Source organism: Chelonia mydas, chromosome 10 (assembly GCF_015237465.2).
Source record: "Chelonia mydas isolate rCheMyd1 chromosome 10, rCheMyd1.pri.v2, whole genome shotgun sequence".
Classification (NCBI taxonomy): Eukaryota; Metazoa; Chordata; order Testudines; family Cheloniidae; genus Chelonia; species Chelonia mydas.
The window spans coordinates 50,783,667-50,811,259 of NC_051250.2; the positions used below are offsets into that span (position 1 = coordinate 50,783,667).

Consider the following 27,593-nt stretch of genomic DNA (forward strand, 5'->3'; position numbering starts at 1 on the left):
AGAGAGAGACACTATTCTGCTTAGTCTCTTCAAAAATAAACCAGCTGGCTTAACTAAAAAACAAGGATTCTGATCCTATTGGCATTGCCAGTCCTGTGTCATGTCCCTCCCATCAGTGTGAGCAGTATAAATGATGGGGGCAGTGTAGATAGAATTTGTTGTTACACACTGAAATCTAGATTTGTTCCATCTGTTGACATCTGTTGTTGACGCAAGACAATGTCAGGATTGCCAGACAAATTGGATACTGGATTCAGGCTATTTTGATTTCCTGAACTGTAACCAGACAATCCTACAAGACATCCATCACTTACTTTAATTGCCTTTTCTCTGGCTTGACTCTAATATAGTTCTTCACAATGGCTAACTAAGACACTCCATCTTTAGAACATGTGGACTCTGAAACTGTCATATTTGATCATATGTCTGAATCATATTTGTAAAGTCCTTTTTCTGTCTACTACAGAATCTCTGCCAGAATAGTTATAGGAAACTCTGCAAAACTTATCTGACATTTTCTTTTATCAGTCTTCTTTTGTAATGACCTTTAATAACAAAGCCTCATTGCAGATTCCCATACAAACTAGGTTGCTGCTTTACTTCTATCAGTAAGCAATTTGGAGTAGGGATGTAAATAATGTGTAAAAATAATAACCATGTAACCGATTAAAATTCTGTTAGTTAAACGGTTAACTGGGGCGCTAGGGATGTGGGGGGTGCTGCACTACCACCACATTTTAGGCAGGACTCTACTGCCGGACCCGCCTCCGGGGCTCTGCTCAGGGTGGTAGCCAGGACCCTGGGCGGAGTTTAATAGTTAACAGAAACCGATAAGCATCAAGTTTATCAGTTAACTGGTTAAACTTTTACATCCCTAATTTGGAGTCCAAGGTACATTTTTTCCATTTAGACCTATCCTGTTCTCTCTAGCTGGTACAGTAAGCACTCCATGTAGCGGGCAGCTAAGTCTGCTACATATCCTTTTCCCGAATACATCTCCAAATTCTGTCCACTCATTTGAGGCCTTTAAACCTAGGAGCACAGAGATATGTCACAAGTACTTTATTTTGCTGGTATTCTGATGCATTCCCTCATCTGTTTATGGCTACAGCATCCGTCACCATCAACAGTTTTCTTAATCTCTGTTCATCATGTGTTGTAATGCCATAGTAACCTCTTTCCTTCAGGTTATTTTCATTCAGGCATGTAATAGTGCTCACTTCTCCACTTCTGCTTTTCGTTCTTCAGAATTTCCCAACCGAAGAGAAACAAAATCATGTTTGAAAGCTGGATTTTGTGTCTTCCTTAACATGGAAAAGAAAATGAAGAGAAAATTATTGTAGGCTTTTCAGAGAATTATTTAAACTGTTTATAAATTACATCAAATTATTGTAAATTTGCTGTTTAGGTTAAGAAATTATTCTAGTCAATACTGTATTCTACTTAAAAAGAAGAAAGGGGAAAAAAAGAGAGAAAGAAAAACCAAATTAAAAAAAATGTTTTTATATTGTAATATATTTGAGTGATGTACCTTGTCTAAAAAATGGTAATTTCTGATAATATGCTGAAGTGCATTTGCTAGTGAAATCATTTTAATGTGTTTGCAGTATTTCTGTTTCAAATACCGAACGAGAGTGAAGTCTGGTACTTTGACAAATGGTCCCGGTTCATTGTGCGGAAATGAATGAAAATTATTGGAAAGGGGTTTTTCTGGGAAATATTTTTTCTATAGAAAGAGCTTTGAAGAATTACTATTTCTGAAGTGATGAAAGTATGCCTCTAGCTTCATATGTTGACCTTCCATTTTTTTTTCCCTCTAGCCCCATGTGGTCTGTGGAGATCAGCTTGTTCATAGCCCTTATATGCAGTGCCTGGCTTCACTTGCTGTGGGGCTTCACCTCGATCAGCTTTTGTGTAATCCACCAATACCGCCTCATCACCAGAACTGCCTCCCCGATCCCTCAGCTTGGAATCCTACAGAGTGGGCCTGGTTAGAATGTTTTTCAACTACTATAAAAGCTGCTGAAGCTCTGGCCAAAGGAGCACAGTTTCCAGAATCCTTTACTGTTCCAGATCTGGAGCCTGTGCCAGAGGATGAGCTTATACTTCTAATGGTAATATGCACTTCATTCTGCCAATTATTAAGTATATGTATAGAATGCACTATATTGTGCAGATAACATCTGTAATAATTACCTAAAAAAATTAAAAAGTTTGTAAAGAGTAAATTGTTATGCTTTACTTAATGGAAATACCAAGAGAGTGCACAGACTTTATTTTAATTGATATAAAATGAGGCAATTGGTGCCATATAAACATATGTAATAGAACTAATAGTGTGAAAGTGGCATCTTCCTTGTTTAGCAGATCTGCTCCCTCTGTGTCTATTCAGAGTCATATCTACTTGCTTTACTAACTACAGTCAGTTTTTGTTATATTGTCTTAGCCTGCAGAGTTGACACAGGGAAAAGTGAGCTGGACTAATTCTGGTTCACAAATCAACTGAATTAACAAAGTTCCATTTGCAGAACCTCTATTATGGTTACATAAACCAGTAAGAATTTGGCTTGACTATGACATTCCAAGGGGAGCTTGCAGGGCTGACAATTCATTCATTTTTTAACATGTAGACAGAGTAAATTTTATATGGAGTCATTGAAATGCAATGGCACCCTATTATGACATCTTTAAAGTAGTTTTTCAGAGTAGTCCTACACTTTAACTATATTGGCACTACCAAAATGCCAATATAATGGGCTATGACAGGTGAACCTAAAGTAGAAACTTTGTATTTATTGGATTTTATCAGTAAGTATGTATAATTTTGCAAATAAATACTTTCACTTATGTACTCCTAAAATTGAGGCTACATAGGGAAAACATAATTATGGCTCTTCCTAGTTGCTTTCCTTGCTATATACCTATTGACCCCACATATACCTTCGAACCTTAGTTTTAAATACTCATATAGATTATCACAGTGATCAGGAAGGATTCCCTTCTGTGTACAAGAGCACTATGGGGTTTTGCCTTTTTCTGAAGCATTGGGCATATACCAGTGCAAGATGCATGCTATTAGACTTGGCAGGTTGTTGGTCCAAATCTGCAAGGAAGATTTTATTTTTTCTATACATTTCTTGAATCCATTGTCACATCTTCCTTCACTAGGCTGTTTTGAGTGGCACACTTAGCTTGTTTTCCACTGCAGCAGTTAAAAGCAACCCTTTTTACCATAAGTAGTTTTAGACACTCATGAGTCCAAATTTTTTCTTATGATAACAATATTAAATGTTAGATTCCAGTATTAAGAAAAATAGGTGTACCCCAAGGACAACAATGATACATTAAAGTTTACATGAGTAATACTGAATATGAATGAATTTATAAAAATAAATTGTACATAAATTTTGCTTTAGTCACAGTTAAAACTATTTTACATTTATGTTCAAAAGCTGTTTGTTGTTCAGTAGTAGACCTGAATAACCGTTTTTCATCTAGGAAAAGGCTTGCCATTTCCAAGTGACTGTTTAAAGGGAAATCAAGATTATTAACTGAAAGAATAATGCACAAATGGTGGGCTGACCCTAATATACCTGTTTTTAATCATTCAGGATAACAGTAAATGGATTAATGGTATGGATGAGCAGATTATGTCTTGGGCAACATCAAGGCCTGAGGTTAGTAAAATTGATTATTTTAAATTTAAAATACTAAAATTATCAATATAATTTTCAAGTGCTCCTTTATGCTCTTTCATAGGATTGGCACCTTGGTGGCAAATGTGATGTGTATCTGTGGGGAGCAGGGCGCCATGGGCAGCTAGCAGAAGCTGGTAGAAATGTCATGATACCAGTAGCAGCACCTTCATTCTCACAGGCTCAACAGGTAACAGTGTTAGGAGAGATTTACATTTTATTCTTCACAAATTGCCTTATTTTCAGTTGTTAGTTACAAAATATCTATCAATATCCCTTTTGGACTCAGTGCTAATTTTCCAGAAAACAAAAGAACTCCGAAATGTATAAGGTACTTTCCCCCCAGTCAGAATTTTTATTAGATTTGCTCTAGTTTTTGTCAAATTCACACCAAGAAACTGGCAAAATCATTTCTTAGGATTAGAGTGAGTACAGTGTAAAAAAATATTTGCACAGTTTTGATATAATCCATGTCGCAAGATTGCTTTCTGAAATAATGTGGTGCTGGAGCACAGGGTGAAATAATGAGACAACCAAATTGCTGCAAGAAATACATTGAGAATCTCACTGGAGAACATACTACCAGACCAAATAGTTTTGCAAAGAAAGGGAAAGTCTTTGTAGCTAAATCATAAAGAGAGCTTTTTGTGTGTGGTACCATTTTTAGATCTTCAGGGGCCACCTTCATCCAAAACACTGAATGAAGGAATTTTATTGTGATGTGAAATGTGGTAAAACCCCCTTAGTTTAAAACATATTTTTCTGCTAAATTCAGAATAAGTGAAGTAACAGTTAGGTGATTAAATTAAGAAATATGTTGGTGGTTGTCCCGAACCTGATGTTTTCAGCTTTGTAGTCTCAATTCAGGTTATAAATAAAGACAAAGTTAGCACATTTTGGTTCATGGTTTGTGATGTAATTGCATTAAAAAAAACCCTAATTTCTTTCTTTAACCAGGTTATTTGTGGTCAGAACTGTACTTTTGTCATTCAAGCTAACGGTACAGTTTTGGCTTGTGGAGAAGGGAGTTATGGCCGATTGGGACAAGGAAATTCTGATGACCTTCATGTGTTAACTGTTATTTCAGCACTTCAAGGTAAAATTATCTTAATTCTTTTGAGTTGTTCTATTAGTGAAGCAGAAGTTGATATTTCAAAAACTAAAAGGACAATTGTCTAAGTCTTTACACAGATTTACTGAATAAAATAATGTACTTTACTCTCTTTAATAAAAATCTTATATTCATATTAATTTGAACAGATAAACACATGTATGAGTCTCTTTTGATGCATTTATTCAAGCCTACTTAATGTTTTTAAACTTTATTATTTATCATTTTAAGTAGGACTGAAAAAGGAAATACATTTATGTAACTGAACACCTACCCAAACTTAATAGACTAGCACAGTAGAATTAGATAATTATTAAGAACATAATATTTGTTATTGCAGCAGTTCAAGCATAAGTTATATCTTAAAGTAAAGGAAGACTGTATACAGGGTTGTATATACAGAGCTGATTCCATTCACTAGCTTGTAATTGTTATTATTGTGGACTATTTTGTACAATGCAAAATAATTGAATTTATATTTCTAACTTATTCTGATATTGTTTTTCATTTTGTTTAAGGTTTTGTTGTAACACAACTAGTGACCTCTTGTGGATCTGATGGACATTCCATGGCTTTGACAGAAAGTGGTGAGGTCTTTAGCTGGGGAGATGGAGATTATGGTAAACTGGGCCATGGGAACAGTGACAGACAGCGCAGACCCAGGCAAATAGAGGCCTTACAAGGAGAAGAAGTGGCACAGGTTCAAGAACAAATTTATTATTCACTTATTAAATGTAGACATAATAGTTGCTGCTAAGAACATTAGCTAGGGCTCATTAATAAATGCTGGTAGGCAACTGGATGGTTCACACAGGGATTGACAGTGGAATGTGGAGCCTTTCTCTTCAATGTCACAAAATTGACTTAAGCACAGGTAAGTAATGAATAAAAGTCATCATCAGCTGATGGTTCTCTGGCCATTGTGAAATGAGTTGGTGGTTTCAGTCAAGTTCCCAGCTAACAGTGTCAACAGCACACAACATCTCTCTCTCTGTGTGTGTGTGTGTGTGTGTGTGTGTGTGTGTGTGTGTGTGTGAAAGTTTAGGTGGACTAGTAGAGTAGTGTTGGTGAAGCTTCCATTGCTCCTGTCTGTGCTGCACCTCTTTCAGTCTCTAGGTCACCTGCCAGTATTTAGCCATAGATGGAGGTTAGCATTCCCAAGCAATCTGACTCCAAGAAGACCCAATCCTGGCACACTGGGCGCTAACGGAGCGCTCAAAGAACATAACGCTGTTGCAGAGAAGCTAAGTGAATGCTTTGCATTGGTCTTCATTGCAGAAGATGTGAGGGAGATTCCCACACCTGAGCCATTCTGAGGAACTGTTCCAGATTGAGGGGTCTCTAGAGGAGGTTTTGGAACAAATTGATAAATTAAACAGTAATAAGTCACCAGGACCAGACCACAGAGTTCTGAAAGAACTCAAATATGAAATTGCATTACTGTTAACTGTGATATGTAACTTGCCGCTTAAATCAGCCTCTGTACCAGATGACTGGCAGATAGCTAATGTGGTGCCCATTTTTATAAAAGAGTCCAAAGGTGATCCAGGCAATTACAGGCCAGAAAGCCTGACTTCAGTACCAGGCAAATTGGTGTAATCTATAGTAAAGAACAGAATTATCAGACACAGAGGTGAATGCAATGTGTTGGAAAGAGGAAACTCGGCTTTTGTAAAGGGAAATCATGCCTCGCCACACTATTAGAATTATTTAACAGTGTCAGCGCATGTGGACGGTGGTGATCCAGTGAATATAGTATACTTGGATTTTCAGAAAGCATTTGACAAGGTCCCTCACCAGAAGCTCTTAAGCAAAGGGCGTCATGGGATAAAAAGGAAGGTCCTCTAATGTATCAGTAACTGGTTAAAAGATAGGAAAGAAAGAGTAGGAATAAACAATTTTCACAGTGGAGAGAGGTAAATAGCAGGGTTCCCAGGGATCTGTACTGGGACCAGTGCTGTTCATCATATTAATAAACAATCTGGAAAAAGGGGTAAATAGTAAGGAGGCAAAGTTTGCAGACAATACAAAATTCCTCAAGATAAGTCCAAAGCAGACTGAAAGAGTTACAAAGGGATTGCACAAAGCTGGGTGACTGGGCAACAAAATGGCAGATAAAATTTAGTGTTGATAAATGCAAAGGAATGCACACTGGGAAAACATAATCCCAACTATACAAACAAAATAATCGGATCTAAATTAATGGTCATCACTCAAGGAAGAGATCTTGGAGACACCGTGGATTGTTTTCTAAAAATATCTGCTCACTGTGCAGCAGCAATCAAAAAAACTATCAGAATGTTAGGAACATTTAGGAAATGGGTAAATAATAAGATGGAAAATATCATAGTACCACTGTATAAATCCATGCTGTGTCCACACCTTCAATACTGCGTGGAAAAAGTATAGAAAAGGGCTACCAAAATTATTAGGGATATGGAACAGCTACCATACAAGCAAAGATTTAAAAGACTATGACTCTTCACCTTGGAAAAAATATAACTGAGGGGGGGGATATGATCATGGTCTATAAAATCATGAGAGAGTGCATGGATAAAGTGAATAGGGAACTGCTGTTTACCCCTTCTCACAAGAACCAGGGGTCACCCAATTAAATTAATAGGCAGAAGGTTTAATACAAACAAAAGGAAGTACTGCTTCACACAACACACAGTCAACCTGTGAAACTCATTGTTGCGACTGTTGTGAAGGCCAAAAGTATAAAGGGGTTCAAAAAAGAATTAGATAAATTCATGGAGGATAGGTCCATCTGTGTCTGATAGCCAAGACAGTCAGGGACGCAGTCCCATGCCCTAGGTGTCCATGAACCTCTGACCACTAGAATCTGGGCTAAATGACAAGGGATGAATCACTAGATAAATTTCCCTGTTCTGTTCACTCCCTCTGAAGAATCTGGCACTTACCACAGTTGTAAGACAGGATACTGTGCTAGATAGGTCATTATTCTGATCCAGTATGGCGTTCTTATGTCAAACTAGTTTTTTTCACTAGCTCTAAATTCGCTTAAATGGTGAAATACAGTACTAGTACTGACGTGTATTGTAAAAATATACCAAAAAGTGCCTGTCTTTGGCTGTTGGTGTCTTTAACCAAAATTAAAAGCAAAGCCAGCAGCTAGTCTGCACACACACACAAACAATAACAAATTAATATAAATCAATCCCAATAATAATTTTATTGCCACACAAATATCGGCCCCTTTTCATGCCCTTCACTTCTCAAAAGCCTAGGTAGATAAACAAGGTTGCAGCATGACCTGGAGGTCAAGAAATTCAGATTGTTTCAGACCAAGTTGGGGAGTTGGTTCCAAAATTGAGGACGCTTTGTGAAGAATGCACTGAGGCAGCTCCCTCTTCTATACAAGAGGACTGCAGCCCAAACATCTATGCTGATTGCAACTGTGCAATATATCTATATTGACTTGAATAATTGACAGTACATACTTTTAATCTCAATTACCATCATATATGCTATCGTTTGGTTCAGTTTCAGTTTGAAGATGTTAGTAAATATGACTGACATACTTTGTTGACTGTCTTAAGGCAACCACTGTATCTTCATGCTTAGCTGCATCTGTGTTCAAATATTAAAACACTACAAAGTTGTTTTTGTCTGCATTCGCCATGGACAAATAGGACATCATTGATTTTTCCATATATTTGCAATATAAAATAATTTTGTGCATCTAAGTGGTAGTGACTGGCTAAAGATTACTACTATAGTTTTACATCTCTAAAATAAGAACAGTTTTGCTGAAGATACCTTGAGAAAAATACCGTATTTTTAACATTATGCTTAGTTTTGGAAAAACTGTACATTTCCTGTAGTTAATATTGCACATTTTACAAATTTCAAATAAATGTTCAAAACATTCTGCATTCAAACATGTTGTAACATGTAGGCAGTTATTAATTTTTAAGTAGTTGATACTTATATGAACAGGAACAATATTGTAAACAGAGGGGGAGGCATTTTATCTTTCATATCATGGTTCATTAGAAAACTTTTCTATCTTTATATTTTTGGTGTAACCAGGGGATGAGCTGACTTATCAGACATAGTGTACGTGGTGATCTCATATTTTATGCACTGTATTGTGACGTTCTTTGACAAACATGGGATAATGGAGTCTAAATTCTTTACTGACAGAGAGAGAATTCCTTTCTTCACTGTTGATAAGGCCCTTCATTTTAAGTCTTTACTGATTTTTACTAAAAAAATCCTTGAGTTTTACAAAAGCTATTATTTGTTTTTTACTGGTTTTCATCCAAATTTTGAACCACTGAAAATACTGATTATATTAAGAAAATCTGATACATTACACTAGGTACATCTGTGCTTTTTTTCTGTCCTATCATCCCCCAATATTTACCCAGAAAACTCTGAAGTTAATTTTTTGCTCCGATTTTCACCCTTTTTAAAAAAAAAAATTGTAATTAACACTCATAAATTCCTGGGAAATTTTAAAATAAAAACTGAAACAAAGGTCTTTGCTATAAGTAATTCTTTTGAGACTAAGATGGGGAACAGAAGACAGAGGTGGGGAATTTACACAGTATTTAATTGACCTGGTAATGTAATACTAGAAAGCAAGGCAAATCATTTAGCACACTTTTTTAAAGAATTAAATAATCACAGAAATATGAATAAGAATCCCAGCTAGGTGTGCTGGTACAAATTAAAGCAAGTGAACTCAAACTCCTTTCTTTACTGTGCAAACAGATTATTGGGAGGGTTGTGGGGAAAACTCTTCTGTCTTTGGTTATGATTTGATTCCCTGTGTCATCCTATATTCAGACTTTTTAATTGTTTTATGACATTGTTATTGAAATACAAGAAGAGTCTAAAACAGTTAATTTATTCAGTTAGTCTAGTTTTTAATTATCCTGTTAAACTGTAATGAATGACTAGGTCTGCATTCAGAAGGTTCTGTTCTCCTCTTTCTTGAATTGTATGGTGCTAATATTCCATTTTAAAATTCATATTAATTCTGGCTTCTAGATGTCATGTGGCTTTAAACACTCAGCGGTGGTGACAGCAGATGGCAAACTGTTTACGTTTGGAAATGGTGACTATGGTCGACTGGGTCTAGGAAACACTTCCAACAAGAAACTTCCTGAAAGAGTGACAGCACTGGAGGGTTATCAGATTGGACAGGCATGGTTTATCTAGTGTTACTTACATGAAATTATGTAACAAAATGTATTTTGTTAGTAACTGTTGCGCTTGAGGATGTTCAGTTGCTATGATCCTTAGTAGTGTCAGTTTAAAAATTCTCTTTATAACTTTTGTTGGTTTTTACTGCCTCTGCATTTTTAATACACTCAGAACACTCTCAAATATCTAACCATAATAATCTCTCATATATTTTTTTATTGAATAATCTGATCCTTTTGCTGAAATGGTGTGTCCCTATTTTGCAACATTTATAAACATTGAATTGTGAAAAAGAGAGTGATAAAATTAGGGTTTGTTGTTTTAGCCCTAACCATTAGTGAATTAATGTTTAAAGCGCTCCAGTGAGGATATATAATTTGAAAGCTGTTCTATAGTTTGGGTGAGGGAAGAACTGTCTAAAGAATGTTATGTAAGGGTGTCAGTGTATAAACCCTACCACATTTCTTTAGTATAAAATTTTAAACAAAGGTTTTAACATTTTTTCCTAAATATTTAGAAAAGGGTTTCGGGGGGAGGGAGGGTTGTTTTGTTGGTTTTTTTTTCAGAATATGGCATTTTATTTTTTGATTCAGTAAGTTGATGAAAAACTAATTAAAACTGTATTACACTTACCAGGTGGCCTGTGGACTAAACCATACTGTAGTTGTGTCCACAGATGGCTCAATGGTGTGGGCTTTTGGAGATGGAGATTATGGAAAACTTGGTCTGGGAAATTCCACAGCAAAATCCTCACCACAGGTTAGAATTCATACTGAAATTATCCTTTGAATAATTGCTTAGTGTCTGTAAATGTGTGTTTGCAAATTTTCAACTTCTTATTTTATTTCATTTTTTATGTGATGTAAATTTTCAAAAAGGCATAAGTAACTTTCAGTGGAACTTAACTGCTTTTGAAAAGTTTACTATGTCAAAATATTGACTAATACAGTTACATGAATCACTAGCTGGTATTTTTACAACACTGGTATCTGAGGGTTGGGTTTTCAAAGGAGCCTGTGGGAATGAGGCACCCAACTTCCATTGAAAATTCCCACTTGAGTGCTTAGAGTGCAAACAATTATCCATTGTTTTGTTAAACTGAAACTAATAATTGCCACAATGGTCTCTCTAAACCATAGCAACCACCCTTCTGCAGCTCTAGAAATAGTAAAAACCTGAAGGCTAGCTTGAAGGAGAGAAATGTTTACCTTAGTATAGAGATGCACTCAGACTCATTTAATGTGGAATAATGTGTTAATGGAATGAAATTTTACAAGAAATTAGTGTCTTTGTTTAATACGTTCAAGTTTAATACAAGAACCACACTAAAGCTATAACATACAGATGGTCTTTCTGAGAATTTTAAACCACTTTTTGGGAGGAGGTGGAAATAGAGGAGTTTTTTGTCTGCTTTCCATTCGTATACTCGTAGTACAGTATTTAGCTCTTTCTTTCCTGTTCACAGAAGGTGGATATTCTTTGCGGAATTGGAATAAAAAGAGTTGCCTGTGGAACGCAGTTTTCTGTGGCACTGACGAAAGGCGGCCATGTATATACTTTTGGACAAGGTCAGTTGCCCATATGGAGGGATTTCTGTATTGTAGGCTTTCATATGTTTAAAGATATATAGAAGCCAATAATTTTAGATTATTGACCCCTACCATATGGTACCTACCCAACTATACAGTACATAAGCGATCATTTATAGGCTTGGCAATTATTACTGTATAATTCCCACCACTGTTGCATAACCAGTAATATAATCATTAAAAGTAAAAAGGAAGAATATTAAATGTAAAATATATGAAATCATAATACGGTGTTACTCTATAGATTTGTGTAAATGTGACCACCTGAGACCAACTATTTTTTGACGCATTCTTAAAGTCCAAATTAATAGCTGTGTATCTATTTTTAAAGGAAGACAAACTTAATGTAGGTTTCATAGTAGCACTAACCTCATTTACCTATAACCTTTCATTTCTTTTTCCTGAATCTTGATTAAATTTGATATGAACAGAGGTAATGGATTATATCCATGTTCAATTACTGTCATTAACCCTGCACTTACAGAGGCTGTGTAGAAATCTATAGAATTGAGGCACCAAGTGAAATTAGTTAAATGTTTATTAATTTACCCCCTTGTGGAATCAATCTGAATCACAAAATCACCATACAGTCTAGCACCAAAAAGTGTGATTGGCTTTATCAGGCTTAAAACACAAATAGCAGGAACTTCAGATCAGTACTGAGGGATACTGACAAAGCTTTTCAGGGGAGTAAGTGCCCACTAGGTCTGTCTCTAGCCAATGCCATTAGTATCCCACACGAATGCTATCTGTCTCTCCCCATAATAAAATGAACCCTTAGAAAGGACTGGGGTATTTATGTACTACATGAGAATTTTTTGTACAATTTTAGATCGGCTGATTGGCTTGCCTGAGGGCCGAGCTCGAAATCACAACAGACCACAACAAGTTCCAGTGCTGTCAGGAATCTTCATTGAAGATATAGCTGTAGGAGCAGAGCATACACTAGCTTTATCATCATCTGGTGATGTGTATGCCTGGGGTAGCAACTCGGAAGGACAGGTGTGTACAATATCATGTTTATTTCAGGTGTTCATAAGAATAAGTAAAGCTTCCTAGATGCATTTGGAATCTTTTAGTGAAGAGTAAGTAAAGAAAAATACAATGCAGTATTGGCACTCTTCCCCTCTCCCCAAATTAAAAATGTTATAATCGAGATGATTGAAAATATGGTGAAAATGTCACACATTTTTTGAATTTTTTTTACTAATTTCTCAATTTGATCTAATTTTTTTAAACATAAAACTTTTACAACCAATTTGAAACTTGAAAACAAACTAAAAATTTCATCAATTTTTTTTCCATTTGCAAAAATCTAAATTCCAACAAAAAAGGTCAAATTTGAACATTTTGACCAGCTATAGTTATCAGCAAATTTTCGTGGTCTGTTGCAGTAGTTATTGGCCTGTTTTGGCGTATGACCCAAAAAATGTCCCATGACCCCCCGGTTTCTGTCAAACCATTGCAGATTCATGGGATTTTTGGATTTGGGTTATGGGATGGCATTTTGACCATTTTGTGGGTTGCAGATTTAAGCAGGAGGCTCGAAGTGTGTGAAACTGGTGTTCCGAGGATAGTGGAGGGATTGGTACGTCGGCATTGTTGGGGTGAGCAGGCTATTTTGAATTAATCCCTAAAGGGAAAGCTTTGGGCTTTCTCTGTAGTGAAAGTATTGTATTTTTATGGAAGGTAAACATTCTTTGGTTTAAAAAAATATATAGTCTGGATTCTAAAAGACTGTTAGTTCTATATGTCTTCCGCTGCAACATCAATGATTTATAACTTTTATACAGTTATTTATATCTTTTGGTTTTAGAATATGAAATTCAAATGGGATTCAGTAGGAAAAGCTAATACATGCAATAAATGTTTGTCTTTTACAGAGGATACATTTTAAAAGCCTATTGTGGGAATTTATATATTAGAACCAAAAAAACCCCAACTTTAATTGGCAAACAAAGTAATAATAGAACACAAATAATAATCATTATTAAACAAACAGTCATTGAGCCATTGAATCACAAAATGTATATATTTTTTTTATTCTGCAAAATACTATGTACAAAGTTGGTCACAAATCATAAGCATTAGTCATTCTAAAAGCTTTCAGGTATGTAGGTCACATTTATGGGGAATAGCTTATCCTTTTTGTATTTAAATGTTGTCATTGTATTCATGAAATGTGATTTAGCAGATGTAGGCAGCTATTTTCTTTAATCATAGGTATAATATTATATTAGAGGAATATAGCTAGTAAATGCTATATCACATTCTCTAGTAAAAGCATATGTTGAGAGAGTCATCTTACCAGTTTTCATCCCCTATTCCTTTTGAACATCTGCTTAGAGAATTTTGCAAATAATAAAGCTAATTTTTGGTCCCGTTAGTAGAACCTCATGATGCATCCTTTTTTAATTCTCCTGTAAATTGCTAGCTTGGACTGGGCCATACCAACCATGTCAGAGAACCAACCTTAATAACTGTTCTACAAGGAAAGAATATTCGACAGATCTCAGCAGGACGTTGTCACAGTGCTGCATGGACTGCCCCACCTGTCCCACCAAGAGCTCCAGGTGAAGAATAGATGATTGCTTGTATTATAATTTTATTCTGCTTTTATGAGCTTTTAGTGCATGTCCTCGTACACAGTATTATACAGCAAGAACCTATTAAAATTTGTATGCAGTGTTGTTGTAGCTGTGTCAGTCCCAGGATATCATTCGAGAGACAAGGTGGGTGAGGTAATATCTTTTATTGTCTATTAAAATTTTGTTTCACTGTAAGCCCAAAACTGCTTCCACTGTAGCCCACAGGAATTTTGCCATTAGCTTAAAGAGGAGCACGATCAGGCAGTTCACGAAATAATTTCTTGTTTTCTGTGGTAGGTGTGTCAGTGCCTTTACAGCTTGGTTTACCTGATGCCATTCCACCACAGTATGGGGCACTGAAGGAAGTGAGCATTCATACAGTGAGAGCGAGACTCAGACTGCTGTACCATTTTTCAGACCTCATGTACTCTTCTTGGAGATTACTTAATCTCAGCCCCAATAACCAGGTAAAACATTATTTTGAAAAGAGTTAACAAATTTATTTTTGTGCCTTGTCACCAAAGTGTTCTCCCCCAAAATCCAATTCTGGTAATAGTGCTCTCTTGTCTTTGTGTCTGTAGAATAAAACCTTAATTAAATCAATCTCTCCCCAAAATACTTTTAATAAAGTCTGATTTATGTGAATCTTGACATTTCAGTATCTTAATGTCATAAACCCATTAGCCTAACATCTATAACTGGTGAGAAACATTTTGTAAGATTCTGGTAAGACTAAAATCCTTTTTCCTGTTATTCTTTTTGTATATTTTCATTAATTTCTGAACTATTATGAGGAAAGTTCAGGTAGTATTTAATTATGGAGATTCTTATTCCAGAAGTATTGGAATTAATATGAATAAATGAAAGCATTTTATGTTTATGAATATGCTGCTGTATTACAGAACAGCACATCTCATTACAATGCTGGAACATGGGGAATAGTCCAAGGACAGCTAAGACCCTTATTGGCACCAAGAGTCTACACACTTCCCATGGTACGCTCCATAGGAAAAACCATGGTTCAGGGGAAAAACTACGGGCCTCAAATTACTGTAAAAAGAATATCGACCAGGTCAGTATTGGCTCCTTTGTGTTTGTGAAAGATTTGATGTCAAGCCCTAAGTCAACCCACACAATGGGTTAATACATGGTATAGGGATGTGATTTCTAAAGCACGCTAATATATTGTGCATTAATTGGTCTATGTAGACCCTGCTATAATGTACCAAAAGCTCTCTCTCATGCTCTTTCTGTTAAAGTGCACTCTGGAACCTCTAGTGCGCACCACGAAGGCTCTGTTTGGACCGATTAACACACAACATTTTAGTGTGCTTTAGAAATCAGCCCTGTAGTGCACATTACCCTACTGTGTAGACAAGCCTTTAGAGTATACAAAAGTGATCTTTCTATGAACTACATTTTCTGTCACTTTCTTTTTCATTGAAGAGGTCGGAAATGTAAGCCTATTTTTGTACAAATAGCAAGACAAGTGGTAAAGCTGAATGCTTCAGACCTTCGCCTACCTTCCCGTGCCTGGAAAGTGAAATTGGTTGGAGAAGGAGCTGATGACGCCGGGGGGGTGTTTGATGACACTATTACAGAAATGTGCCAGGTATGACAATTGTTTTAAATATCCTAAAGCACATGATTTGTTTTTCAATTCCTATGACCACTTCCTGTTATGCAGCACTTTGGCCCAAATCTTCTCATCTGATTCCCAGCCTGTGTACTAGTGTGTGCACTGGGTACCTGCATGAAGGAAACAAATCCTTCTCCTTGGACCATACCTTCGAGTGGCAGCAGTTCTGAAGCTACACCAGGGCCACCATGCATCTTCCACAACGTGGGAGGAGGACAGCAGATCTTGCATAGCATGTTAACTCTTGATGATGGTGCCATTAAATGCTGTTACTATAGTATGTACATAGGTATTCTGTGCTAGCCTCAGAAATGCAGCAAAATCAATTTAAATAAAATACCATCACAAATGAGACACAGATTTCTGGTTCTTAGATTATTCTGTTGTTTTCTTCTAGTTTTATCATGGTAAAAATATTTACCATGTGCTGATTTCCTAAAAAATAAAATTCAAAATACTACTACTGGCAAAATTATCATTAAGATAATACAGTGTGCTGAACTATAATATTTAAGAAGCACTTTATATTTTTGTTTTTAAGGAACTTGAAACTGGTGTGGTAGACCTGCTTATTCCTTCCCCAAATGCTACTGCTGAAGTAGGCTACAATAGGGATAGGTAAGTTGGACAGCATTTCATCTTACTACAGGATATTAGCTGACAAAATGGAAGAAAGAACTTCCTGTAACAGCTGTTTGACAAATGTTGAGACTTCTTGATTGCTCCTTCTTCTTTGAGGCTTCTTGATTGCTCCATCTACACTTTTCTTTTTCACCCTTATATGTAGGGGTTATTTCAAGGTGAGGGAAAGTGCAAGGCCAGGTAATGGTTCCCAAGAGGTAGCTCTACAGCTAGGTTTGCTGGAGCATAAATTAAAGCAACACTGAAGGTGCTCTAGCTCAGTGGTTCTCAACCACCTCGAAGCAGGGCCAGCGTGAGACTCGCATGGGGCTGCCTGGGGCCCTGAGCCCTGACACCCTAGGGCTGAAGCCAAAGCCTGAGCAACTTAGCTTTGCAGGGGCCCCTGTGGCATGGGGCCCCAAGCAATTGCCCTGCTTGCTACTCCCTAATGCCAGCCCTGATTTTTATATGCAGAAACCAGTTGTTGTGGCACAGGTGGGCCGTAGAGTTCTTATAGTATGTTGAGGGGCCTCAGAAAAAAAAAGTTGAGAACCCCTGATATAGCTTGTGGCTGGAGCCAGTTTGGCTCTGGCAACTTTCAGGATTTGGGAAGAAAGGGCAGAAAGATCACATCAATTTACCTATTCTCCCCTTCTCCAGATTTGCAGAACACTGCTATGGTGAACTTGGGGATCTTGCATATAGATCTTGCATCCCTGCATATAGCTGTCTTTTAACTTGAAGCAATATGAAGAAGTGAGAGGTTGGTTTTACTGAAGCCTTTACATTGTTTCTGTTTTCTTTTAGGTTTCTTTTTAACTCTTCAGCATGTTTAGATGAACATTTGATGCAGTTTAAGTTCTTAGGCATTCTGATGGGCGTGGCTATTCGTACCAAGAAGCCTTTAGATCTTCATTTGGCCCCAATGGTTTGGAAGCAACTTTGTTGTATCCCACTTACTTTGGAAGATTTAGAGGAGGTGGACTTGCTGTATGTGCAGACCCTCAACAGCATTCTTCACATTGAAGACAGTGGGATTACTGAAGAAAATTTCCATGAGGTAAGCTATGGAAATATACTTCCTCCCTCTCCCCCACAAATCTTCTGAATCCAGTTGTTTTTATAGACTGACCTTAATTACAATGCACTAATTTAAAAAAAATACTGAGGTGGCATTTATACTTTAAGGTAACAGACCCCTCATAACTGCCTCTGATGGATATAACTATGAATATCAGATTATTGCTAAGTGACTTACGGAAATTTTTAATTCAGTTCTTTACCCAAATATCTTATCCTGCACAATACTTTTTCTTTTCTGTTAATAGATGATTCCTCTAGATTCCTTTGTAGGCCAAAGTGCTGATGGTAAAATGGTTCCCATAATTCCTGGTGGGAACAGTATCCCACTTACCTTTTCAAACAGGAAAGAATATGTGGAGAGGGCAATTGAGTACAGACTTCATGAAATTGACCGCCAGGTGAGAATCTCACTGAACTTGACCTATTCTGTTAACTGGATGGTGACCATCACAATATGCCAAAAATAACAAAGGTTTTGGTTTACACATTTATTGGATTTTTCCTCTGTGTTTTTTCAAATAATTTGTGAATCATTTTTAAATTAAATCTGATTCACATCTCAGGTGTTACCTAGCTGTCTAGAATGTCAAGAAAGACCACAAGAGTACTGAAAAACTGAGGACTTGCTTTATATTCATCTGAATTGTCCCACTGAGATCATTTAAACTGACTGGGAAACTAAACAGGGATCACACAGAAAGCTCAGCACCTTTAACCCTGCATTTACAGCAGCACATAATCTGGCACATGTCATTGGGAAGTAATAATATTTGTTTAACTTATTAATGGACTGTGGATATATTTTTACTTAATATTTACCTTACCTGCTTTTGACTAGTAACTGTAAACACTTCAATAAGTGGATTGAAAAAGTAAGTAGTAATCTATGTAAATACTTTTGTATCATCTGCTGAAATGCTATTTTGTGACTTATACAGTAGCATTATGTAAATCAGATGAGAGCGTTGTGTCTTAATACAGCAACATTACATTAGGGAACTAATTTTCCTCTTTCTCCAAAGATAGATGCACACAAGGTCACATGGCTGTTCCACTTTAGGGCAGTAGCCCTCTCAATACTGACCCCAAGACCTTAAGTCTTTCAGATCAAAGATAGACTTTTTTTTTAAAAATATGGTTTCATCCCAGTCCTAGCAGTATGCTGGCAACAAAGTTTTTGGTTTAGCGGACGCTCATTTGTGTTGATAACTCTACCACTTTTTTAGATGGTTTTATCTGAGGTTTTTTTCTTAGCATGAAAGTGCTATAAAATCATTTTGGTCAAAGATAATTCTCTGCAACACATCAACAATTTTTGAGGGGGAATGTTATCCTTTGAAGGGAGCCATATGCATTACTATGTGGTATTTTTGTTGTTAGGCAGTGCCTTAAACTGTACCCTTAGCCTGTTCATCCACATGTGTATTCATTCTCAAAGTCTTAGCTTTGCATACAGATTGTGTGCTAAGGATCCAAAATAAGTGTAATGACTCTTTTAGTAACTATTCTTTTTGTGTTAAAGGTGGCTGCTGTGAGAGAAGGAATGTCTTGGATTGTTCCAGTTCCCTTGTTGTCTCTTCTGACTGCTAAGCAATTGGAACAGATGGTTTGTGGAATGCCAGAAATCTCAGTTGAGGTCCTGAAGAAAGTTGTGCGGTACAGAGAGGTTGATGAACAGCATCAGTTAGTTCAGTGGTTCTGGCATACCCTTGAAGAGTTTTCAAATGAGGAAAGAGTCCTTTTCATGAGGTTTGTGTCAGGAAGATCTCGACTGCCAGCAAACACTGCTGATATCTCTCAGCGATTCCAAATAATGAAGGTTGATAGGGTAAGATGCTATTTTCTTAATATGTTGTTCATTTCTGTCCACTTTAATCAATCCTTTGGCAAAAAGAGCGAAGTTTCACTAACATTAAGCCCGGAGGAATGGAATGAGCTTCTGACTGCTAGAGCCATGGGATTTAATTATATGATATGATAGTGCCTAACATTATAATAAATATGATAGTGCCTAACATTGCATGAATTATAGCGTAATTCACTCAGGACTTTGAACATATAAAGTGTAAATGTAATTATTAGGTGGAGTTTAGGCTGGTGTCTAAACAACATGGTGTGAATTATTGTACCATATTTAATCTACAGTAATTTTCTACTACAGTACATTTTCTGATTTAGTATTTTAAAGATTAAAAAAAACAAACCCTAATGAAGTCTTGTTCCATCTCTATGAAAGCGTTCTCAGTATACTACATTATAGAATGACTTGAGAAAATGGAAAATAGAAATGGAGCTGCTAAAACTGTTGGCATGTTAATTGCCACCAAATATCACCCTCTTACCCATGTGGAAACCCACTAGATTCAGACACTACCCCAAGAAACACAGTTGCAGCTCACTGGCTTCTAATGCATCGGTTGAAAACTGACTGCAGCTGTTTCTTAAGATTTAGAACAAATAAAGCTACCTTATGGATATATCTTCATGAAAATTAAGTATTCACATTACAATTGCAACACTCCTCCTCTGTATTATCATAATAAGAAAAGAACCTTAAAAGGGATATCATGATATTTTGAAAACTAGATAGCAAGTAGACACTGATACTGTTTTGCTGCTCCTAATAATTAAACTCTGCACTTTAATTTCTGTTTAGAAAATAACTTTCTTAATCTTGCATTTAAAAGGTTTGTTTTTTTGGTTTTTTTTTTTTACTTTTAAATTTGGAATAATTGTAATATGTCTGCCTGCATGCCCCTTGTTGTTTCAATTGGATACAAAAATTTTACTGCTTGGTCTAAATTATTATTTAATATATTGCAGTAGACAAACACCTGGAAGTTCCACTCTTAAAATAGATGCATGTCATTGGTGGTTGAAATCATTTATTGAGTGGACGGTAGTGGTGGTGTGTTAATTATTTTGGGCTGAACATTTTTATAAAAATGTAAGATGGTACTAGTCTTGTCTTTTTGTTCAGAGGAATTCTTTACTGCTTGTTGGGCTTGATTAATGAGACCTTATTGTGGGAGAGAGAGGCGTGCTTTTTTTAAAGTTTGTTTTTTGGAGCAGGGAAAAATAGTGAATTTGCTACACCTTTTAATTTCCTTTGCAGTCTTAACCATGTCCTACTTTTTGTCCGTTTCCACAGCCTTATGACAGCTTGCCTACCTCACAGACTTGTTTCTTTCAACTGAGGCTTCCACCATACTCCAGTCAACTAATCATGGCAGAGCGTCTGCGGTATGCAATCAATAATTGCAGGTCTATAGATATGGACAATTACATGCTCTCACGCAATGTGGACAATGCAGAGGGCTCAGACACAGATTATTAACTTTCTGTGAACAAAATCATCTTCTTTTTATTACGGATAGTGCCCTAAGTCCAATTCAATGTTGACACAATTTTATGGTAACCATAGATGTTTTAGGAGCATAAACAGACATTAATAAGCAGTGGCCACATTTTAGTTACTCTAAATGTAACAACAAATTAGATGTTTTTATTTTTTGGTGATTGTTTAAAAAAAGGGGGAGGGGGGGGAAGTGCAGTCAGTAAGTTTTTTCCATATTTTGGTCACTTTTGATAATTTTGCATGGAGCCATTTTGGTTCATTTTTTGTTGGGAATGGTACATTTGTAAGCCCTCCCAGTGAACATGAAGAGTTGTACATTGTGTATAATTGTTCATTAGCAAGGACAGTTTTACATGAATAGTCCTATATTTATTTTGTTTTAATTTGAATTGCCTGTGCAGGGTTCCTTATGCGGAGAAAATAAAGCAAATACAGGAATGAGTGGGGTTTTTTTTGTGTTTTCAACTGTTTACAGGGTTTATTCAGCATTTATAAATTTAGACTTTTAAACTTCTCAGTTAGCAAATCTGTAAGGATGTTTGAAATAGTGTCAGATAGCTTATTTGCAGATGAAGAGCCATTGTACATGTGGTTACTGTGCATTGCATGTTGAACAGTATACCAGCATTTTAATAACATTGCAACATTGACTTACATCTTGTCTATTCACAGTTTTGTCAACAAAAGTCAGCTTTTGTTGACAAGAGTGGAGGTGTACACACTGAAATGCTCCTCCCACCGATACAACTCCCCTGCTATACCGACATAATAAAGCCACCTCCACAAGTGACATAGAGCTTTTTGCAACGTAGTTAGAGCGACGCAGCGTCAGTGTAGACACCTCACTTGGTTATGTTGCCCTAACTGGCCTCCAGGAGGTGTCCCATGATGCTTATCATGACCGCTCTGGTCAGCAGCTTGAACTCTGCTGCCCTGAAGGTACACAGGTATGCACCCCTCTCCCCTTTTAAAGCCCAGGAATTTTTGAAATTCCTCTTCCTGTTTGCTCACCATGCACAGTTCCCACAGCATGTTCCCAGCTGATCGTGCCAGCTTTACGCAGCAGACACGTTCCTGCGTGGAGCACACCAGAGCTGTTGGATCTGCTAAGTATATGGGGAGAGGAGGCTCTGCAGTTGCACCTTTGCACCAGCCGTAGGAATTTTGATACCTACGAGCTGATTGCTAGTGGCATACAGGAGAAGCAGCATGAAAGGAACATGCAGCAGTGTCATGCTAAAATCGAGAGGTTGAGGCAGGCATATCAGAAGGCAAAGGAGGCCAGCCGTTACTTCGGTGTGGTGCCGAAAACGTGCCATCCTCGGCGGCGACCCCACCTTGACCGCCAAGAGCTCCATCGATACTTCTGGGGGACTGGAGGCAGCAGACTCAACCCCAGTGAAGAAGTGCTGGATGCGGAGATGGCGCTGGATGACGATGTGGAGCACATGGCAGGGTCGTCTGGTGATGCAGCGAGTCAGGACCTCGTTTCCACTCTTGAGGGGTGTAGCCAGTCCCAGCACTCCAGCTCTAGCACACAGGATGCAGGAGAAGGGAGCTCCGGTAAGGGCTCATTTTGCTTTGATACTTCACGGTGAGAGGAGATTGAGCTCTCCTATGCTTTGTTATATGGTAGAGGAGGGATAATGGACTGAAATTAACAACAGAGCCTGTCCATCTACACAGTGGGGCCACGGCAGAAAAGTTTGTTAATGTACCCGGGGATGTCTCTGGAATCCTCCATAATGATCTCTAGGAAACTTTCCTGTAGGTCAGTAGTTCTCAAATTTTTGTACTGGTGACCCCTTTCACAAAGCAAGCTTCTGAGTGCAACCCTCCCCCCTTATAAATTAAAAACACTTTTTTATATATTTAACACCATTAGAAAAGCTGGATGCAAAGCAGTGTTTGGGCTGGAGGCGGACAGCTCGCAACCCCCCATGTAATAACCTTCGACCCCCTGAGGGGTCCCAGCTGCCAGTTTGAGAACCCCTGCTGTAGGTATTCTGCAATCCTGTGCCGAAGGTTCCTTGGGGGAGAGCTGCCTTGTTTCTTCCCCCACTGTAGGAAACTTTGCTGCACCACCTGGCAATTATTTCTGCAGGGACCAGAGCAGCACACAGGGGAGCAGCATATGGAGCCGGTCTGAAGCCACATGCATGCAGGAGATGCTCCCTTGCATCCTGGGTTACCTTTAGGAGCGAGATACTGGGTTCGATTACCCTAGCTTATGGAAAACGGTACCAATATTCAGAATAAGCTCCCTAGCCATTTATAGTAACCACCCTTTGTCCCTTCTTCCTCTTTGCCCATTGCCCACCTCCACCCCCGTGAACTCATCATAATTGGGACTCTCAGCAACCTGTGTGCTAGACCAGGGGCAATGAGAAAGAGGTGTGTATAACTTTTGTGATTCACAACTGTGAGCACGCTCATCGTTTTCTTTTAATTGTTTCTTTGCCTTCTGCAGATGTGCCCTTGAGAACATACTCTTCCACACCAGCAGAGCACCTCCATCAGATAAGGGGGCAACCCATGAGGAGTAAGGAGGATATGTTTTGCGAAGTATTGCAGTCAACAGATGCAGCACGTAGCGAAACAAGAGCATGGAGGGCGACAGTTAATGAAAGCCTGAGGCTGGATAGCCAGGAAAAGACACGGGCAGGAGTGGATGCTAAAACTCCTGGAGGACCAGACAGATGTTGAGGCCTGTCATTAGCCTGCAATCAGAGCAAATCTGTGCCCGACTCCCTTTCAGCCACTACAGTACTCCAGTCCATGCCCTCCCCAAACTCCCGAGCCACATTCATCACGTGTTCTTGGTCCCTAACAGTACCCCAGGCACGCCACGCCTGGGGACTGGTTTTCCAATGAAAACTGGAATTGCACCCAGCTGTGAGAGCCCTAACCATGAGACACTTCCTCATTTTCATATCCCTTTTGTCCAAAGTTTGTGTTTTACCCCCTTATTAAACTTGAGTCTTTGTTTGTGACATACATACATCGCTCAGTGCTAACATTGAAACACAGTGACTACAGGTAAGAATATTAGCTCCTTGCAATTAACCCGTTCGTGAAGCAAGGATTACAGGGCATGGCAGGAAGCAGGGCTGTCCTTACCCATATGCAAACTATGCAGCTGCGTAGGGCACCAGGAAATTTGGGGCACCAAATTGCCCCAAATTTCCTGGTGCCCTACTCAGCTGCGTGCTGCTCCAGCGGCCAGTCCGATCCCCTGGTGGCTGAGCCGGCCAGGAAAGTTGCTCCCGCCCTGCACCCACTCCACCCTTTCCCCATGGCCCCCCGCCCCTGCTCCACCCCTGCCCCGCCCCCACTCCACCCCTTCCCCAAAGTCCCTGCTCCACATGGAAGTGTAGCGACCCAGCCCCAACCCGCTCTGCCAGCTCATGCTGGGAGGTCGTTCCCCTCCAAGCCCACTCCTGCCCCCCACAGACCTTGGGCGTAGCACCCCTCTCCCACCGCCCCATGGAGGCCTGGGGCCAGCTCCCCCCGCAGGGGGTCTGCTAGGGTACCACAATGCCTAGGGACAGCCCTGGCAGGAAGTAAACATTGCCTGGCTGAACACATCACATACAGACACATTACTGGGAATCATTGTCAAAATGCTCCTTCAAAGCCTCCCTGATTCAAAGTCTCACTGTGCCCCTCTAGTTGCCCTTGTATCTGGCTGCTCAAAATCAGCAGCCAGCCAATCAGCCTCAGTGGCCCACCCCTGGAGAAACTTTTCCCCGCTTTGATTCACAAATAATTTAGGGAGTACAGCATGCCGCGGTGACCATCAGAATATCTTCCTCACTGAGGTCTAACCGGCCAAAAAGCTGCCTTGCTGTTTGGGTTCCCAGAGTAAGGCTTCATGAGCCACGGGAGCAAGGGTGGTCTCCAAGGATCGCTGTGGGCGTTTGCACATCCCGCACAGGAATCTTCTGGTCTGGAAAGAAAGTCCCAGCGTGCAGCTTTCTGTACAGTCCAGTGTTCCGAGAGATGCGTGCACCTTCCCTAACAACCCCACGTTGATGTCTGTGAAACGTCCCTGGTGATCCACCAGCACCTGCAAGACAATGGAGACGTAGCCCTTTCGGTTGATGTACTCTGTCACAAGATGGTCGGGGGCCAAAATTGGGATATGTGTTCCAGCTATCGCCCCGCCTCAGTTAGGGAATCCCATTGTTTCAAAGCCATCAGTTATTTCCTGGACGTTACCAAGAGTCACAGTCCTTCATAGCAGGAGGCGATTAATGGCCCGCCACACTTGCATCACTGCAGCCCCCACGGTGGACTTTCCAAATCCAAACTGATTCGTAACTGACCAGTAGCATTCTGGAGTTGCCAGCTTCCACTCAGCAATCGCCACTTGCTTTTCTACGGTGAGGGCAGCTCTCATTCTGGTGTCCCTGCACTGCAGCCCTGGGGCGAGCTCTGCTCACAGTTGCGCATCCGAAAGTTCTGCAGCTGCTGCTCATCGACCCGTATATGCATCACGATGCGATCCCACCATTCAGTGTGTGTTTCCCGAGCCCAGTGTCGAAGGTCCACCATGGCAAGCTGGTCCGTGAATGCTAGCAGCAATCTTTAATTATTTGTTTCCATGGCAGACAGCAGGGCAGGCACTACCGATTTATTCTCCGTTTCACAGCTCATGAAATACTGCATGACCAGCTGTGTTGCGTTCATAATGCTCATCCCCAGAATGGTCAGCAGCTCAGTGTTCATGCTGCCAGGCAGAGGGGGCGGGCACACAGTTCACAAGGTCTGTTGAAAAACAGTGAGAAATGAAGTAGTAAGCCCATTGAATGATGGAATGGAAAGAACTGCATCACAGGACAGCGAGCACATCCCCAAGATGCACTGCATCCATTCCTAGAGCTCCCAGCAACAGAGGTGACGAGTTGCACAGTGGGATAGCTGCCACGATGCAGTGCTCTCTCTGTCGATGCAAGAGCAATAACTGTGGACACGCTCAGCCAACACGAGGATTGTTGTGTGGATGTGCTCCACCGATGTTGTTAAAGCGACTTATGATCATCGACAAAACTTAAGTCTGCTTAACTCTGCAGTGTAGACGTGGCCTGACTGCGGTGTATCTGTACTTTTCAGCTGTACTTCAGTATAACTAAAAGCTTTGCTTCACTCTCTGATAGTTCATTTCCACGTTGCTTCTCATTTTAAAAGCTTTGCTTCCCCTACAAAATAGTTTTTGTTGACCGTGCCAAGCCATTGCCAGCTTTTGAGACATTGAGATTAGCTTTTAAAATTATCTCTCAAAAAATATTAGAGAACGGTATATCAAAGAGCTGTGATAGTTGGTCTGGGCAGGGGACAAAGAATAAATAACTGTCAGTGTCAATTGTAGTGGTGGAGCTGCAGATTTTAAAAGGTATGCATTTTATATTTTATTCTGTTTGCTTTTAACACTAGTAAATTACATATTTCTGGGCTTGTCTTGTTACAGTAACAATTGGATTACATCAGCAGTATTTGGATTGTATGCGGTAATGTGCATATTTGATGGAATAGTAATGTTCTATAGAAAATATTATCTTCATGTTGTGATTGAAGAAAGGTTTTAAAAGTAGAGAATTCCCACTGAATCTCAGCACCACAACAAAATTGTTCCAAGGGACTAAAGTTGCCATCTTGCCGGTCTTTTTCACTCAGACAAAAGAGATCAGAAACTAGAACTACGGTAGAACACCAGAGTTACAAACTGACCAGTTAACCCCACACCTCATTTGGAAGCGGAAGTACACAGGCAGCAAGAGAGACATCCCCCTGCCCCCAAAAGCAAGTCCAGTCCAGTACTGTGTTAAATGTAAACTACTAAAAAAAAAAAAAGGAGGGGGAGGGGAGCAGCATTTTTCTTCTGCATAGTAAAGTTTCAAAGTTGTATTAAGTCAATGTTCAGTTGTAAACTTTTGAAAGAACAACCATAACCTTTTGTTCAGAGTTACGAACAACCTCCATTCCCGAGGTGTTCGTAACTCTGAGGTTCTACTGTATAGCAGAAACAAGAAGATAATTTTTATGGGATGTTTCACTGTTTGGTTCATCTGCAGTGGTGATATTTGGGGAAGGCAACTGAGGGCAAAGTATGGTGATTTGAAGTGAACTGTGTTATTTCTGAGACGGTTGTTTAATAGTCCTTTCACCTTCACTGCTCCACCGTAACACGTTATTTCAGATACACTTAAACTCTTTATCAGATTGAGTTTTGACTTTGACATTTTTTCATCACCTATTATTTTTATAATCACATTGCTTGTGCATTCCTTTAAACTCATGAGCTGGTTTTCATTCTGTCCCTCAGATATCTGAGTGAGACGAGACTGGGCCCATGAAAGAAACCACTTGAATGTTCGCAAAAAGAAAAGGAGTACTTGTGGCACCTTAGAGACTAACTAATTTATTTGAGCATAAGCTTTCGTGAGCTACAGCTCACTTCATCGGATGCATACTGTGGAAAATACAGAAGATGTTTACAAGTACTCCTTTTCTTTTTGCGAATACAGACTAACACGGCTGTTACTCTGAAACCTGTCACTTGAATGTTAACACACCTCACAGCTAATATTGCAATGCCACTCACCCAAATTTGGCCTAGCAACCCCCCTGCGGGGGAGGAGGGGACAGCGGGAGCCAAACCTGAGCAGCACTACCATCCTGTGCACTGAAGGTCAGGTCGTAGCACCAGAAGTGGGGAGCCAAGCCCAGCC

At 39.1% G+C, this 27,593-nt stretch overlaps 1 protein-coding gene across 13 annotated transcripts in view; it reads left to right on the top strand.

Moving 5' to 3' along the window:
* Positions 1–21,300, top strand: part of HERC1 (HECT and RLD domain containing E3 ubiquitin protein ligase family member 1) — a 213,958-nt gene extending 192,658 nt beyond the window's left edge. For all 13 annotated transcript variants that reach the window (XM_037911292.2, XM_037911297.2, XM_037911293.2 and 10 more), the window contains exons 61-78: positions 1,821–2,114; positions 3,612–3,677; positions 3,760–3,885; positions 4,653–4,791; positions 5,325–5,506; positions 9,829–9,984; positions 10,621–10,743; positions 11,450–11,552; positions 12,406–12,575; positions 14,008–14,146; positions 14,459–14,628; positions 15,064–15,233; positions 15,608–15,773; positions 16,342–16,418; positions 17,229–17,481; positions 17,750–17,902; positions 19,027–19,332; positions 20,656–21,300. In XM_037911292.2, coding sequence (XP_037767220.1) covers positions 1,821–2,114; positions 3,612–3,677; positions 3,760–3,885; positions 4,653–4,791; positions 5,325–5,506; positions 9,829–9,984; positions 10,621–10,743; positions 11,450–11,552; positions 12,406–12,575; positions 14,008–14,146; positions 14,459–14,628; positions 15,064–15,233; positions 15,608–15,773; positions 16,342–16,418; positions 17,229–17,481; positions 17,750–17,902; positions 19,027–19,332; positions 20,656–20,841 — 2,979 coding nt within the window. In that variant the 3' untranslated portion in view covers positions 20,842–21,300. The remainder of the gene's footprint in view (positions 1–1,820; positions 2,115–3,611; positions 3,678–3,759; positions 3,886–4,652; positions 4,792–5,324; positions 5,507–9,828; positions 9,985–10,620; positions 10,744–11,449; positions 11,553–12,405; positions 12,576–14,007; positions 14,147–14,458; positions 14,629–15,063; positions 15,234–15,607; positions 15,774–16,341; positions 16,419–17,228; positions 17,482–17,749; positions 17,903–19,026; positions 19,333–20,655) is intronic.
* Positions 21,301–27,593: the final 6,293 nt, after the last annotated feature.